The 18,586-nt window shown below is 33.5% G+C and overlaps 2 protein-coding genes across 3 annotated transcripts in view; both read right to left on the bottom strand.

The window, feature by feature from the left end:
• LOC127790845 (uncharacterized) overlaps positions 1-18,586 on the bottom strand; it is a 116,670-nt gene that overhangs the window by 82,459 nt on the left and 15,625 nt on the right. The gene's annotated exons all lie outside the window — the stretch shown is intronic.
• LOC127790842 (uncharacterized) lies at positions 984-4,158 on the bottom strand. Of its 2 annotated transcripts, none has more exons than XM_052320559.1 (3): positions 3,736-4,158; positions 2,662-2,997; positions 984-2,173 (listed from the first exon to the last, which is right to left on the bottom strand). In XM_052320559.1, the coding sequence occupies exons 1-3, from the start codon at positions 3,976-3,978 to the stop codon at positions 1,652-1,654; spliced, it is 1,101 nt and encodes a 366-aa protein (XP_052176519.1). In that variant the 5' UTR covers positions 3,979-4,158; the 3' UTR covers positions 984-1,651. The 2 variants fall into 2 exon arrangements, with proteins under 2 accessions (XP_052176519.1, XP_052176520.1); XM_052320560.1 differs by having other exon boundaries at positions 985-2,173; positions 2,662-2,994.

Below are 18,586 nucleotides of genomic sequence, written 5' to 3'. Positions count from 1 at the left end.
TATCTCGTTAGATATTTGTATTTTTAAAAAATAAAACTATTAAGCATCTCAATAAACAATAATTAGAAAATATGGTGGTAGTGAAATGCATGCGGTAAGGATTTTAGGTTTCTTCTTTTTCTATTCTTTTCCTATACTTTGTATAGACCGTCCAACCAACCATTCTTGCTCGTCGTTCCCTCCGTCTTCTCCATCATCATTTGCACCTTTGTTGAGCTTGTCGTCGTTCCTATACCAAAGCGTCGAAATCTGTCGAGCTTGTCGTCAAACTAATCAAGCTCGTTGTCATTCGATTCTCGTTGTTTTTCCCGACAATCATTTCTTGTTGTAATGGATTGATTATAGATATATATATATATAAGTATATATATAAATCCACTATTACTCCAATCAATCCTATAAATTTACTGTTTCGATCAGTTAAGTTCATTGTTACTCTGATCAATTAATTATATTATATTATATATATATAAACTCATTATAACAATGGTCATGCTTTAGTGTTCACTTGCTTTGTTGAGGTAATTAATAGTTTTATTTTTTTTGAAATATAGAAGTCTAATAGGACATTTTTGAAAGTTTAGAAAGCTATAATACTTTTTTAATAAAGTACATGAATATATTTATGTATTCACCCAAATATATCTTTGTGAAATGATGTTAGCGTGGGACATCATATTAACCACCAATATTTTATTATCTGCGTTAGGCAATAATTTATGTTGTCCGACATTGATGTGACAACAAAACATTACCCTCATATTGACTTCTTCTCCCACTTTAAATTTGAATTTATTACGTGTATTCATCAAAGAAAATATGAGAAATTGGACAGGAGAATATTACTCTCATATTAATTTCTTCTCCCACTTCAAGTTTAAATTTATTACGTATATTCATCAAAGAAAATATAAGAAAAAAAAATCATAAGGACTACTTATTGGTTGATCATCCATATATGAAAGTAAATAAAAAAAGAAGAAGAAGATTGGATCCAATAGAACTATATATTATTTAGCCTCTTGGTAGTCTAAAATGTAAATACATTTAGATTTAGAATTAGGTTAAATTATGATTCTATCCATAATAATAATAAGATAAAAAAAAAGGAGAAGTTTTTATCTATCCAATATCATCTCTCTCTCTTTATCTCTATCTCTCTCTCGTTCTCCTTTTCACACCGTTGGCCTTAACGACAAGACAGTAAGACGAGAGGAGGCGGCAATGGCGCTACAAAGGCGAATAGCGATGAGACGGTAGATGCGAAGGGGCAAGGTGGTAGAGATAACGTGGTAGAGGCAACGCGACAGAGATTGTAGCGACAAGAGAAGGTAAGACGAAGAATGGCGGCGGGTGATCGATTCAGCGAAGGAAGGGGAGAGAGAGAGAGAATCAGTTGAATAAATATCGCGAAGGAAGGGGAGAGAGAGAGAGAATCGGTTGAATAAATATCGCGAGATATAATACTTCTGTACGAATAGGAGAGGGGACTTATTTTCCTTTTTATCTTAAGCTTTTGGATTAAAAGAAAGGACGGGAGGGTTAACAAGCAAGTCAAAGTCACTGCAGTGCAGACGACTACAAACTGAACCTAATATTAATTCGAGGTGAAGAAAATCTTCAGGCTTCATCATCAACCAATCGATCAAAATCACAGATGCAGCGGCGACCGCCATACTAGCGACTCCTCTGGGTACTCTTTCTGCACCTCTTCCGGCGGAATGAAGCAATCGATCGACAGTCCCGCCACGTTAAACGCTAGATCATCGATCACCCAAGCCTCCTCCATTCGGGTGACGGCCTTGGGGTTATCACCGAACCTCGTGATGATGACGGTGGAGTGGCCGGAGTGAGAGATCATGACGCCCTCCTCCACCGCCCGATAGTCGTCGATCTTGGTGCCCATGCTGGTCTCCCAGTAGGTGGGATAGGCCCCCGGGGACTGGATCCTGGTCAAGTAAGAGTCCTCTAGGTACACCAACAAGCCGCTTCTTTGGCTGAAGTATCCGAACATGACGTGCTTGATCATCTCGGCGGTGTTGTCGCTGCGATCAACCAGGTCCGTCTGATCGGCAGACAGCTTCAACACGAAGCAATCCACGCCCATCATCCGTTTCTCGCCCACGTATTGTGCTTGGGAGAAGACGCTTGATACAGCCAGAGGGTCCAGTCCCTGCATCAATTATTATTATTATTATATTAGTGCCTACTTTTGTCAAAAGCCTTGATTCACCCTCCCAACATACAAAAATTTAACTTCACCCCTAAGGCTCTGTCCTGGGCCTGTTCTGGGCGTCATCAGAACATCACCCCCTAAGGCTAATAGACACTCAGTAAGAACGAAAACTAAAAATTAAAATAAAATAATTGTTACTAAAATTAAAATTTAGAAACTCAAAAGATAATATATATAGTTTAATAATAAGGATGAGAAGGACAAAAGGACGAGACACGCACGTGAGGGGCACGAGCGAGCAGTCCACCTGGTTGGTTTCCACTTTTCACTTTCCACAATCCCTTATTATTATTTATTATTATCATTATGGTTCATCTGATTCAGAGTAAAGTTTGTGTTATTATTATCATTATGGTTCATCTGATTCAGAGTAAAGTTTGTGGTCTTTCGTAGAAGGGGGGTGGGCTGGGGTGGTTGATTGTTACCTGAAAGGTACGCCGGAGAGGGCGAACCCCGCCTTTGGCAGCGTGAGCGCCCAGCCAAGGGGTGTGTCGCCAAGCCAGATTCCCATCGCTGCCGGCTACAACCTTATGCCCGCCCACAACCAGCTCAATCAGCCACTTGTCAGGCACCATCTGCCACATCACGAAGCACCCCTTGTGGGCAACGGCGGCTGCTCCGCCCGCGGACCCCAGCTCGTCAACCATGCCCATCGTCACCTTTCCGGTTGCGTACATGTTCTTCACCGTCCCTTCCAGTTTCCGGCAGGCCGTCGCGGCCGTGAAATGCTGTATTATGTACTCCGCCGAGGATGAGACCTGCTGCATTAGTTCATTCATTAATGAAATTAAATGCTGCCACCTTTATATATATATATATCAACATGGGTTTGTTTGGCTTCCATTCTGGAGATCAAGGTATTCAACTTGAAGAAATTAATTGAAAATATAATCATATCTTCATCTGATCTGATCTCCTAAACCCGTTTTGAAAACAAAAATAGAGCATTTTTCTACAAATTAATTAAAAGCATTAAAAAATAACAACTGTCAACTGCTTATAATATATATTTTTTTAATTTTGTCTACAAAACAGTACTTCTTGATAGATGTAAAAATTATGTATTTTTTTTTACTTGCTTTAGCACAAGAACATTTTATTAACACAAAAGTCACTGAGGAAAAGTGGTGGGTCTTGGAAAGGAGGAAAGTAGATGATTAAAAGAGAAGCAAAAAAACAGTAGAGTAGGGCATGCACTTCTTGTTGTGGTCTTCCTCTTCCCAGTGCAAACGGAGAAAAGAAAGAAATATATAACAATTAAAAGCAGCTGTCAAATAAACCCTGTACCAATGCTATGCTTTTGGCCAGCAACATTAGTAGTTATTAATCAAGTTGTGAACTTTACCCTTTAAATAAAGAACAATACATATATATATATATATAATATAATAACTCTACTAACCAAGAAGACGAAGAGCCTGCAGTTCTAAATCTAACAGATCATATATACACGTATGAATGTAGAGAGAGAGAGAGAGAGAGGACTAATTATTGATTACCTGGGAGAAGGAAGGTTGGTTAATATTGATGTTGGAATCATGGAGAGAGACGGGGAAGAGGGGGCAGGCGAGGACGCTCAGGAGGATCTTGAGATGAGAATGTTTCTTGGAGAAGAGGAGGGACTTGAGCCAGTTACGCCATGTTTGAGCTTTCTTGGAGCTGCTACTAGTGCTGCTGCTCTCCTCTAATTCGTTGATGATGGGTTCCTCTGTTAATGGCGAAAGCCGACTACCCATCATCATAGATCATTCCATTGCCAGCGTATCTCACTACTGCAATCTTTTTTTTTTTTTTTTCTTTCCTTCTCTTCTCTTCTTTTTTCTGGGGCAGCTGGTGGTTAAATAGTAGTTAATAGCTTCACCCTGCAATATATATATAGAGAGAGAGAGAGAGGGAGGGAGAGAAAGAGAGAGATTTATAGAGTCAGCGGCCGAGAGAGTAGAAGATGACCACTTGGGTAATGCCTGGGTTAAAAGAAAAGAAAGCATCCAGTGGGGCCGGGCATCGCTTGCTTACTCTCTGCACGTGCACTTCGGGCGCGTGCTATTCTTATATTCTTTTATTAAAATTTAATATTTTTTTTTTAAACTTACATCTTAATTCTTTTGAGTCTTGCATACTTGTTGGTTGCTTAATTTTGATAAAAAAAATAAATTATAAATAAAAATTTTATTTCATTACACAAAATAAGAAATTAAACTCATGATTTATTAATATAAATTTTAATTTATTATAATTTAAACTCAATCCCTTAAAATACACTTACATCTTTAGCACATATTTCCATCAAAGTAAAAGTGGGGACTGCTATGCTCTTTAAAACACTTATTTTAACGTTGACTCAATTAAAAGTCTCTTTATAATAATAATAATAATAATAAGAGATTTAATTAAGGAAGTTGTCAACTAATTAAGAAAATGGTTGGAGTGGTAATTAATATAGTAGTAATTATGAGAGCCAGTGTTTGTTGTGTTCTAAAACTGTGTTACTTTACAAATTAAAATATAATTAACGAGAGTGTTTAAATTAAAACTGTGCCCCGGCACTAGTAGTAGGTAGCACTAGCACTTGATGAGATGATTCCCTTAAATAATTAAGTAGGGCAGTGGCAGATTAATTAGGATTAGGATTAGGATCCTAATTCCTAATTGTCCAAGAAGGGGGCTGCTGCAGGGCCTTAAGGTGTATGTATAGTACAGGTTGTTATAAATTGGAGGGAAAAGGAGGAGGGGAATGGAGTAGGCGCGTGGCGTGGTAACCAAAAAGACACAGCATTCAACTTTGAATGGAAGGGAAAGGAGAGGAGGCAAAGCAGAGAGCAGGAGAGAGGTCCGCATCTTTGCCCCCATCTCTACACACACACACACATATATATATATATATTTATATACATGTAATGATGGCATTTCTGGTAGTTTGGTACAACAGGGGAACCCTAAAATCAAATCTAAATGCAACTAACCACTTCCTTCTATTCCATATAAATAAAAATTTCAAATTTGCCCTTACTCCCACGAGACACAAGTGATAAAACTCATATATATATACATGTACTGATGGCATTTCTGGTAGTTTGGTACAACAGGGGAACCCTAAAATCAAATCTAAATGCAACTAACCACTTCCTTCTATTCCATATAAATAAAAATCTCAAATTTACCCTTACTCCCACGACACAAGTGATAAAATTTTTTAATTTTTTTTCAAAGTGATGAAAAATTAATTTTTAATAAAAATAAAAATTGAGTGTATGTCTGATTGAAAACGTATAAACTTTAAATCACATCAAATTTATCTAAAAATTAAATCAAGAAAAAAGACTAATCTCTTTCGAGATTAAGTAGAAGTCCGGATACTTAAGTCATTGAAAAATATTAAATTTATTTAATAAAAAGAACCCTCAAAAGTAAAAAAAAAAAAAAAAAAAAAGGGAATCAACTAAGTTGCAAGCTCCCCATAATTTTTTTTTTAAAAAAAAAAATTCTGCCTATAAAAGAAAGAAAGAAAGAACTGAACCCTGTTCTTGTTGTTAAATATAATAATATAATTTCATCAAAATAATCCACACCTTCCACTTTTAAGCCAGATTCTTACACTAATTAAGATCAACGGTTGAAGTTGACATCTAATGAATGGGGGTCGGTTGGTGACCCACCGACCGACCGTCCGTCCGTCACATAAATACGACACTGCAACCAGAACTTAACTAGCTAACGTCCTGGATGGGCTTGGGCTTGGGCTTGGGCCCAGCAAGTACTTGAGGACCCCTCTCTCGACTTCTTACTTCGCTTGCTGGCCCAAAATACACCCCATTAACGTTAGCACCCTAATGAGACGATGAGATCTCACTGTAAATAAATAAACATAATTGATTATTTAATTTTGGGTATTATTATAACAACAATAACAATAAAAATTATTGAGATTCGAACATCATTGCTCTGAGCTGGGAGCTATTTGGATATTTAATTTTATCATCATACATACATTATGTATAGAGGAAGGATTTAAAACCCATGTTCTTCTTCAACCCTTATATATAAATTAATTAATAGTGAGAAATGTGACATTTCAGTTACAATATTAGGGCATACATGTGCGTGCGTGGGTGTTTGTTTAATTCAGATTTATTTGAATGAAAAGACAAAAAAAGCCCAAAGAAGGGTAAGCTATAATGGAGAGTTGGGCCATCTGATCTGATCTGATCTGATGTGATCTCCACCACTAATTTCGTTTTCCTGTCTGTGTGTTTCCTTTGGTTTGGCCTTTTACTTTTCCAATTTTATTTTATGCTTCTTCTAGAACAGCGGAATAGCGTGCCCATCACGCTTTGGCTACACGACAACCACAACAAGACCTTATCTTTAAAAAAAAAAATCTAAATCTAAAGTCAGCGTTACCGCAATAATAATAATAATTTTAAGAAAGAAGGAGATGTTAATAAATAGAAGTTAACCAAGTTGATGTTTACCTTATGCATGAACAGGATAAGATGAGATAAGATAGTAATATTTTTTTATAATTAATTAATTAATTAATTAACAAGAAAAAAAAAGAAAAAAAAAAAAAGAAAAGAAGAAGAGTTGAGATATGCATCGAGTCATGGTCTGCAATTGCAACATCCAACATGAAACACACGAAACGCTGACAAAGATATGCACCGCCACCGCCGCGCCTCTGATAAAATGATCCATCCATCAATCGTATTCATGTCCCCACCACCACCACAAGCAAGTCAAGTCAGTCAGCCTCCCTCCCTCCCTCCATCTTAATTATTATTATTAATTAATTGGTTTCTATTCAAACAACACTTAACACACTGCATCCACAGCTCACTCTCTCCATCCTTATCTCTTCTTTTGTACATACATCCCAATGCCTCAGGATCCTCTGCTTGCCTGCTTGCTTTACCCATGCCGACATCATCAACATAACATCACTCACTCAGTTTATTTAATAATTCATGATATTTAATTTTAATCCTCCACCTCTAATTTTATATTTATATTATCTCATCATAACACATAGATCGAGTGATCGGATAAACAATATGTTTGTATAAATTTAAATGAGTTACGATTTCGATTTTCATCCTTTATAAAGTTCAAAGATCCAACTTATAATTTATCTTTTTTGATACAATCGAAGATACGAATATTGAGAGTCATATAAAGTTGATCATCTCTAAAATTTTATATTGGTGATTGATTTCTAATCCCATTTCTTTAATTTTAAATTTGAAATCTGCATATGAATAGGCAAACTTATCAATTAACAAAACATATACATACGTTATTTTAAGTAACGTTACGGCAATCTGTTATCGTTGCGGTTACATTTGTCAATCTGAAGTTGTGGATAGATTCAAAGAAGGAGAGGAATTAAAATGAAGCTTAGGCAGGTGGGTGGAGGCTCCCACAAATATATACAATCACAACTCTCATTTAATGCTTCTTATTCTCGATGGATATTTTGGGCTCACCGGATAAGTTTGATCACAATTTCCTCACGTTTTCTTTCTATTTTCGGTTACCTTCTTTTGTCTTTCATTCCTTTTTTTTCACTTCAAATTTCTTTTTTTGGTTTCTTTCTTTTTCTTAATTTATGTGTGTAATCACACAAACTTTTCTCATCCTTCTTATTGTTGCTGCTCAAATACATAATATATATATATATATATATATTTATTTAGGAATTTGTCTTCAACCTTCAAAAATTTTGTAAAAATAGAACCAAACAAATGACACAAATGTATTTATTACACAAATATTCTGATATTTAAATTAAATTCTCATAATCAAAAGAAATAACAGAACCCTTTTATGGATAAAAATTACTTCCCTTTAATGAACGTCACTCACGTTTTTATAGTTGAGCTGACAGAATTGTGATAATCATCATTGATATTTCTGAATCAACTAGAATTTGAATTACCCTTATCGATTACATAACTTTTGAATAAGATTTCAGAGATTATATTTACCCAAAAATCTCTCTCAAGACTTGTTGGTCCTTTTTTTTTTTTTTTTTCATATTTGTAATTAAACTTTTTATACGAGAGTCTTGTTATTATTTTCTACTATTTAGTTTTGAATATTTTAAACTTTTCTTGATAAAAAGTTTTGTATAAGACTATTTTGACTCTTTCAAATTACAAATACTAATGCTTTAGGTGTAATCTTAATAGAAAATTAAATGTAATAAGTGTAATGCAAATTCTATTCAAGCAGAATGAATCTTTTAGACCTGTTGTTGTTAGTATTAAAACCAATGATAAATTTGCTACAAATAAAACTTAAAACTTTCTTTTGAGTATGATTGCTACGAGTTATTTATTAGAAACTTATATATTTTTGCAACTTTCAAAAACAAGCATAAAGCTATAGGATGTAAAATGTAAGCATTGAAATGAAAAAGAAATTAACAAAATAGAACACGTAAAATTTTATAGCGATTCGGCTCAATTAGCCTACTCCACTTTCTTGACTTCTCATCAAAAATTTTAACCAACTCATTAGGTAGTTTTTCAAACAAAATCAATTACAAATCACTTTACAATGATTTTTTCAAAAGCTCAATTTCAATCATTATCTTTTAAAGAGATTAGTCATAATCACAATACAATGACTTTTTCAATAGATGAATTACAATTATTATCTTTTATCGGATAAGGCGTGATTACTTTTTTTTTTTTTAAAGATTAAGCGATAACCTCTAAAACTTACAAGAAGCAAAGGTATAAAGAATACAAAAGAATTTTGCAATGAAAGCTTACAATAGAAATGAACTTCTCTAACAAATTATAGAGATTTAAGAAAATTGGAAGGTAAGGCACATTTTTTCTTTTTCTAAAGCAGAATGTATGCTTTCAAAGCTCTCTTTGTGCTTGAGAATAATGATTGAGAACATAGCTCAACATCAGCAACTTTTACTTGAGTCTCCATTTGTCTTTTATGCTATTTCTCTTCATAGCTGTTAGATTTTTTGTTCACAATGATTATATATATATATATTATGCTAAAAAATATTTAAAAAGTCTTTTTTTTAATTATCATTATCAAAACATACCACTTTTGGTTTGTCTATAACAATTAATTTAATGACTTTATTTTTCAATTTTAACACACTGATAATCGAGTGATAAAACAAAATAAGAGTCGAGTGAAGAAAAAAAATTGTATTAGCATAGTTGTTCACTCGACTAAAAGCTTCTACTAGTCAAAAACTTCTGCAAAAATGGAGAACAATTTATGCCAATCAAAAATTCACTCGAGTAAGCTTTATTCTTAGTGGATTGATGAGCAAATTTCGCTCTATTGAACATTCTATCACTCAAATGAACATAGCATCATTCAAGTGAGACATTAAATACTCAAATGAAATGTTATCAATTTATTCTAAAATTTTGACCACTTTGAAATTTTAACTTAAGATACTTGATCCAAACATATTATATTCAATGCTCAAATCAAGCCATGATTTAACTCCAATAAAGATACATCATCGAAATCTAACTCTTTTGCCTTTTTACTTAGATCAAGTAAGATATATTATGCTAATATTTGAGAGAATTATCCCAATCAATCGACTGCTAAAATTAATACAGATAATCACTCTCTGTTTAGCACTATTGATTTGACTAGAACACAAGATTATTCAACTAAGAAAGATAAAATACTTGATTGAGCATAGCTCCCGGTTGATAATTAATCATCAAGGAACAAAGGCTTGATAATATGAAACCTAACAAATATTCTATTGAAAGATTCTATCAACCGATTGATGATGTAGAGACTTTAAACTCACTCTTCTCACTCGATTGTTAACTAATTAATTCGAATACAATGTTAAGCACTCGATTTAAGATATAACAAAGAGATATTTAAGATTAACAAACAAGTATTCAATTGACCCTTACAACATCTATTTAAATATTCGATTTGACAAATTTAATACTTTTTGAGATATTCTAACACAACAAGCACAAATACTTATCTTTTTGATTGATGACATTGAATGCTCAAGTGTTATTGTGAAACTTAGTTAGAATAAACTGTCTATTCACATTCACTTGATTACTTAAAAAGCTCTATTAGAGTAAAATAATAAGATATTCTAATACCATATATTTATTCTTGATTGCAAATAGGTGGAGGATAATGCATGTTAAAAGATCATTCTACCTAGTTCATACATCAAAGCACAACAAAAGATGTAGAAATTTGAGTAACATGATTTTTCTTTCATATTTACCCCATCACACATAAGTCGAATTTATTCAACTGAAGTAGATCATATTTGGTTTCTTTTCTATGAGTTCTAAAATGCATCATACACATATACTAATATTGAATATTTTGAGTAATACTTGAAAGATAGATAATCCAAAATATTATTACTTGAATGCATTAAACACTTATATTTGAATGATTAATTTACGTAACTCAATTGAACTTTTAACTAGATCAAAAACTGCTTGTGTCAACAAGATCTAAACACTTGAATGTTATACCTTTTAAACAATAATCATTCACCTTTTAAGTTCTTCAAGTGTTCTTTCATTTAATCTCAGAATATTGAGTATCTTAAGAATTTAATACTAAATATCAGATAGGCAAAATAAACTCCATGGATCAAAACTCAAGAAACATCTCATGAGTATATTGTAAGTATATTGATCATTCACTTAAGATTTTAATATTTGACTCTTAAACATTAGAAATATATATAAACCAGATTGCTCTTAGGCTTAGAATAATGCTGTCACATATTTTGAGCACTTAGACACTACAATAAATTTTGAATTAAGAGGCATTTAAAAATGCCTTAATAGATAGTTTATTAGGGCATTTTATCTATTAGGGCATTAATAATAATGCCTCATGTAACTGTGCTCCAAAAACATATTGAGACACTTACAAATGCCTCAAAAACAACTATAAATTTAAGTTTGTTGCGACACTTAAAAATGCCTCAAAAATCATTATAAATTTATTTTTCATATCCCCCACAAGGCCATCTCTTAACTCTAACTTACTTCTCCTTCAGCTCGAACCCTGAACCTTTCCTTCTTTTTGCACACACATGACCACCTAATCTACACATTATCTTATTAATATATGTGCCTATATTTATTTTATAGTATATCTAAGTTTCATTAGAATTATTCTATTGGGGCACTTAAGATTTATCTATTAGGGCACTTTATTAGAGTGTCTTGTTAGAATTATTTTAATGGGGCATTTAAAAAATTATGCCCTATTAGATTTATTTATTAAGACACTTATATTTGTCTATTAGGGCATTTCATTATCGTGCCTCATTAGAGTTGTTTTATTGGGGCACTTCTTTAAATTGTGCCTTAAAATGATATTTTATAGGGCACTTAATTGTTGTGCCTCATTAAAGTTATTGTATTGAGGCACTTTTTTAGATTATGCCTTAAAATGGTATTTTAGAGGACACTTTCTAAAAAATACCCTAAAAAAGATGCCTCAACAAATCATTTTTATTGTAGTGAGAATATCATGATCTTCATATGACACTCATCCATTATTTTTAGAATATTTCTAAAGATAAATATATTAATAGATAAAGCATATAAATAGATTCAACACATATTAATAAATATTGCTAGATAAAACACATGAATAGTTAAATCTATCATAGTTCATTGAGCTTATTCATTATCAAAACAACCTCAACATATTCTATCAAAACCATCTTAACATACCCTCAAGAAATATCATTACATTCGGGTGTGGGGGCGCCTGGGGTGAGCGATTCATCTTTTGGGACAAAAAATATGATTACATTAAAGTTTTGGATAAACAATCATCATCGAAACATCATGAACTCAACAACTTTTTATGTTGTCTTTAAAACATTATATTAATTCATATAAATGCACTTCTTACTATAAAAATGAAAGAAAATATCATGTAGTACATTTGAGATTTATCATAATTACAAAAAATATCTAAGATGTTTAAGAAAATATAATGGGTAGCACTAAAATTTAATGTTACGTTACAATATTTCTCTTATCATTAATTAACCTTTGTTAAATATTAAAATTGACTAAAATATTTTTATATTTGAAAACTTTTTTTTTCTCATTTTCATTTTTGTTTGTCTTCTTTCTTAAATCTATTCCCTACTTCTTTCTCTTTTTTAGTTGGCAACAACAACAACAACAATAACAACTATAATGATAGCAACAACAACGATAATAAAAACAACAACATTCCAAATTCTAGATCTAAAATGATTTGAATGGAGATGATAACATGACAATAGTGGAGATAATAATTATATGTCTCTCTCTCACACACACACACTCTCTCTATCTATAATGAATTTGGGTTCATTGCAAATCATTTGAATTCATCTACAATAAACTTAGACAGGATAGGTTTATTATCCTCCTAGATGTGCACAAATGTTCTAGATCTTGAAGGATTTGAACAAATAATATGATGGTTTGGCAATGAAACTTCAACACACACACACAAAAAGAGCAATATAAAACTCTATTTCTTTTTTCTCTCTACAATAAAGGTTTATCATGGATGAATCTAAACATTTAAATTTATTCACAATAAACTCGGGCCAAATTGGTTTCATCATCATTATCATCTTTCTCTCTTTGTAATAAATTTGGATTCATCGTGAATTAACCTAGGTCGTCAGGTTTATTATCATTATCTTCCTCTCCCTCTCTCTTTCCCTCTCTCTGAATGGCCTCCAACAACCAATAGTTGTGAATTGCTTCTTGTTTTCCTATTTTTATTTTTTAAATTCGAGAAGATAGGAGAGAAATTTTGAGTAAAATAGTCATTTATTTTTTTTTAACAATAAAAGTTGTAAGCACCCCCGCCCGGATATCCCAACTGCCCGGTCTATTCGAACGAAAGCACTTACATGGAGGGAAGAGAAATAAATACAAGACAAAAATACTCTGGCATGCATACATACGAAAAATACAACAGGGGAAGCAAAACAATATACATGCACGCCCACAAGTACCCCGCTGGAACAGCGGTCACGGAGTATATAAAAATATACAGACACCTGTGCCAACAAATAAAAGATACTAGGAACAATCAGGCACAGTAAAAAATGAAAGTCAGAACTCCTAACAAAACATCAGAGAAGACGGGGGCAGCTAACTGTACACCCTACCAACACGGCTGGCTGTTAGGTGGTGCGGTCCTCGCCATCGACTTTTGCTTTACCCTTACCTGGAATGATGGAAAGCAAGGTGAGTCGCAAGACTCAGCAAGTTTATATGAAAAGGAAGGCGGTAAATGAAACAGAAGAGGAGATCACCCCAAATATAAAACCACATGTACACACAAGTCATGTGACGCAACAATGCAACAGTGCATCATAATAAAACACATACCGGTCATCGGGGCCCACATAAAACACCTGGCACCCAAGTCCCAAACCAATCTGCCGCTGCCCTAAAAGGCAACATAAATCTCCACAAACCTGTGCGCACTATCCCGGGTCGATACTCCCGTCACTCGTATCCCTGTCGGTACTCCCGACAGCCGAGCCATAGGCTCATTCGGAACGGTACTCTCGTCCGAGAACTAAATACTACCTGTAACCATGCAATGCATATAAAATGCAAGGCGTAATGAGCATCAATGTGATACAAGGCGCCCATACATCCAGACATCAGGCCATGCTCCGCCCATATAGTAAATCACACACGATGCACATGCCCGTGCTGGATGCAACCTAACCAAGCTAGAATGTTCGTGATCAAGCATAATCAAATCATGATAATCCCAACATGCAGCCCGTACCCATGTGCATACCAAACCATGCAACAAGAATAAAATATAATTAGGCATGCTATAATCACATAACGGTAGAGCTAGTCGGCAGTGCCTGACACCGGTCAGTGGTCAGTGACCAGGAGAGGCCATCTGACGGCCTAAGATATACCGTACAACAGTCACACTGTCACCGTACAGCTAACCCTTGCCCCCACTGTCCAACCGTTCTAGCCAATAAATAATCAAAAATCCAATAATAATACCCGACAGCTAAGAACCTAGCCCCGGGTGAGTACGACATCATTCTCATAGGCTTGGGGGTGGCACAAACCCCCGTAGGCAACCAACGAATAAAACCCTCCAAACCAGTTTAATAAATTAAATTTTAAAACACACCGTTTTAAATTCCATAATTTATTAACAGTCGAAATCAATGAAAGGAGGTCAAATAAATTGATATCGAAAGAATCGACAATTAGGGTATAAAGAACTTGCCTTTCCGAAGATAGCCTTAGACTCGATTTGACCAAACGCGGTCAAAGTTATATAAACTGTAATATCTCAATTATTGTCAAAATTAATAAAATTGAATCCTAAAAGAAATTCTGACCGCACATAATATTAATTACTAGCTTGTTTATATACCTAGATAATTAAATCACTGATTAAACATGATTTAATCCTGATTTGAAGCCTAAAATCTCTCAATTTCACGTCGCATGCTCGCTGCTATTTTCTGTTATGTTTACTGTTCGTTGCTGTAAAAACGTGCCCGAAATTGGGCTTAAATTCAGCCGCAAAATAAAAGGAGGTGGAAGCGCCACGTGGCAGCGTTGGAGGCCACCGCCTCTTAATAAACTAATAATTAAATTAATTTACGATTGACAGTAATTATTTCTATTTCTTAAATATTAAGAGTTTCTTATTATTTTGCCAAACTTAAAGATGTTTTTTGTAATTTACTCTAATAATAGTCGATGTGTCATAACCCAAGTCCACATTGATAGTCAATATGAAAAGGTCTTAAATATAAAATTTAATTTTATAAACTTATAATAAATTATCTTTATCTAATACTTTTAAATGAAGACTCACAATATTATGTAAGCACAATTTAAGATCCCTTTGATTGAAAATAGATGGAAAAAAAATATTTTTTTAATTTCATGAAAAACAATTCCAATCAAACACAAGTTCAATCTTTTCCCAGTTATATTTTGACCTTAGACACACTACATCACCACCTAATAATAATTTGAGCCACGCTATTTGTACAATATTTATAGACATTTTGTGTTACACAATACACATAAATAATATAAATACCCGTCATCTCATTGTGCCTCACCGCCTTAAATGAGAATATTTTAAACATTAGTATATTATTATATAACCCAAGATATACACAATGATGTACTAATAATATTTTCGTAATAATTTTAATATCAAATAAAATAACAGCACAAAAAAGCAGATAAAACTTGTCAGATTTAATTGCCAAAATAGCCTCTCTCTTTTTTCTCTTCCACTCCCGCCAATTCTTCTTGTTAATTTCATATTAATTTTTTAATATCTAAATATTAGAATTAATTAACATTATAATAATATAAATAAATTAATAAAATGAAGACTACTTTTAATGACCATCAAGTTGACCCACGCAAATTTTAAAACGCCACTAAAATTCTTTACAATCAACGTTTTAATGAAAGTTTATTAATCTTCCAAGTACTACATAACATTCGCTTTATTTATCATACATAATTTTTATAAATCAACGTGATATATAAAATTAATAATAGATTCATTTATTGTTATGAATTTTAAATAAAATTAACTTTTATTAATTAATTAAAATTATTTATCAAATTCGTTTATAGATTTAGCGTTTCTACGACATTTAATTTGACGGAGTCTTCCCGACATCTTAGTCTATTAATTAATTAATATAAAACGTAAGTGCAAAAGTTAAATTGTAAATTTCACTAAAGGAAGGGACGAATAAAATAATAAGAAAAAAAAGTGTAAAAAAGCTTTAAAAAGGAGGCGGACTTTGGATGGATCACATCGTGTTTACGCAAATGCAATGCAATGAGTCCATGATTCATCTGTTCATTGTTCATTAGATAAATGCGATTTAAGCTTGGCGCGGTCGATTTTTAACTCTTATAGAGAATGATAATCGAATTCACAATCTACTAAATTAATACCGATATATTATTTCCCTAACTGTTTGACTTATATTTTGATGAAAAATATAATTCAAACTTGGTGATAAAACTCTTGATTTATGATTTAATAATAATAATAATACTTAAGAATGAGTGTCCATGAATCATGTTGGTATTAATTTATAAAATAAGTGTCCATCAATTATGTCGATATCAATTTTTATTAATCTAAACTTAAACTAATCACGAATGAATTTATAAATTTACACTCCAAACCGACTAAATTGAAAAACAAATTCAAATCAACCACCCAAATTGAAAATTAGTCTCATCTGCACTCGATTCCAATTAAATTCAGAAAAATACACTTAAAAACAAAAATAATCTATTTGCTTCAATTATTAAATCTGGAGCTCCAGAGCAAAGCACCAGTAATCACAGATGATTGGATTTTTTTTTTTATAAAATAAAAGTGAGATTAAGGTGGGGCCCAAAAAAGCTTCAAAATTTGGCGATGACAGCGGAGCCCCAGCAGCATATATGTCCTTGTTAGTTAGGGTATTGTGTGGGTCCCTTCCTGCCTTCTATTTTCAGCTTGACTTGTGATTAGTTTTAATCCAGACAATGTTTGTTTAATTGCTTGAATGATTGAGACCCGCTTTGGAGCTGTCCCTCCCTTCCCTCCCTCCCTCACTCATCACATTTTTTTTTTTTTTTCTAACCAAAAACACCACCCCATCTTTCATATTTTGCATCTAATTTCTTAATCTTATAATTTAGTTTTAATTATAAAATTTGAATGCTAAGTAATGAATCATGAAAGGACGAAGACAGGGGCGGATCTAGGAGTAGATCTAGGGGAGGGCTGGCCCCCAGATCCATAACCCATTTCAGCCCTCCTCCCTTGCAAATCTGGGGGAGGGCTGAATCTTGGGGGGGGGCTGCAGCCCGTGCCTGCCCCCCCTAAATTCGCCCTTAGACGAAGATTTCCTACTAACTTAACAATTTGGGTGATTGAATTAATCCAAAACAAAGAAACTTGAATCGTAGGAGGAAGGCCTCCGTCCCCACTCTATATGGTTGTGGAAGTTATGTTGAAATTCTTTGCTTTTGTTTATATATGAACTTTACTATCCAAGAAGAGTGTGAAGACATGTACAAATTTCTCCATTCATATCTTATCTCCTCTTTCTTTTTAACATTTTTCTCACTCACCGGTCCTTTTATCCCTCCCTCTGTCCCTATCCTAAGAGTGCAATTTTTCCCATCAAGACTTGACACAACTCCATAGGTCAAGTCACCTCTCCTTCTACATCTTCTCTATTTCAATTCACTGGTCACTGAAGTTACTTAAAAGCGTGTGTGGGTAGTGTAATTAATTAAGGGTAGATCCTGATGTAATTTATAATATTTAACATCCACATCCCTGTGGTTTAGAAACAAATTTAGCCTTCTTCTTGTCTTTTTTTTTTTAAAAAATTTAGGAAAAGAAGACACTAAAATTGGCATTGGCCCCATAAGAATTCCGAAAGACAGAGACACGTAAAGAGAGGCAGAGAAGGTGAAGTTTATCCAAAATTCCAAATCACGAATGCAGAGATGGGGCAAACGAATGAATCTGGGCGGGCGGGCTGTTTTCGGGGGAGTAGAAAGACAAGATTACCCCTCCACACCTTCTAGAAGGAATGCCATTTTCCTTCATATAATTAAACGTACGGCAGATTTGTTTGGTTTTTAGAAAGCAAGCGCAACTGGCCCATTGGATTGGATTGGATAATAAATAAATAGAAATGTGGCGACTTTAATTTTAATATTATTATTATTATTATTATTATTATTTATATATTTGTGTATTATTAATATATTTTATTAATTTAATAAATATTAAAAAAAGGGGACCCACCCCCACTCGTCGTTTAGGTTGGCCTGCCTTTGGTTAGCTCTACACAACCAAAATTCTACGACCCCAAGTTCATGGCCCCCGCGGATCCGAAGTTATCGCTTTATTTATCCATCCTTCCTTCCTTCCCTCCTCGCCCCCACCGCCTTTCCCTATTTAGTTAGTACCCCCTTCTCGCTTTATTCTCTCTCACGGTACCCTGCAGTCTCAGTCTCAATACTCATTTGGGTATGAATGAATTTTACATTTATCTTTTACTTAAAAGAGTATAAATTTATTTATTTTTTTATTTTATCCTATTTTAAAAAAAAATTCAATCATACACTAATACTGTCATTACAAATAAACACTAAGCACCACTAACTGTGCCATGCATTGACTGCCTTCTACAAAAAGCATATCACTGTCACTGCCCTAATGATTCCACCAAAGCTAGACTCTATACTTTCTTCAAATTTATCACAAGATTAAATAATAAATAAATAA

The sequence above is a fragment of the Diospyros lotus genome, chromosome 14, assembly GCF_014633365.1.
Source record: "Diospyros lotus cultivar Yz01 chromosome 14, ASM1463336v1, whole genome shotgun sequence".
Lineage (NCBI taxonomy): Eukaryota > Viridiplantae > Streptophyta > Magnoliopsida > Ericales > Ebenaceae > Diospyros > Diospyros lotus.
The sequence above is the reverse complement of the archived record's forward strand: the minus strand, read 5'-3'. Positions and strand labels throughout refer to the sequence as shown.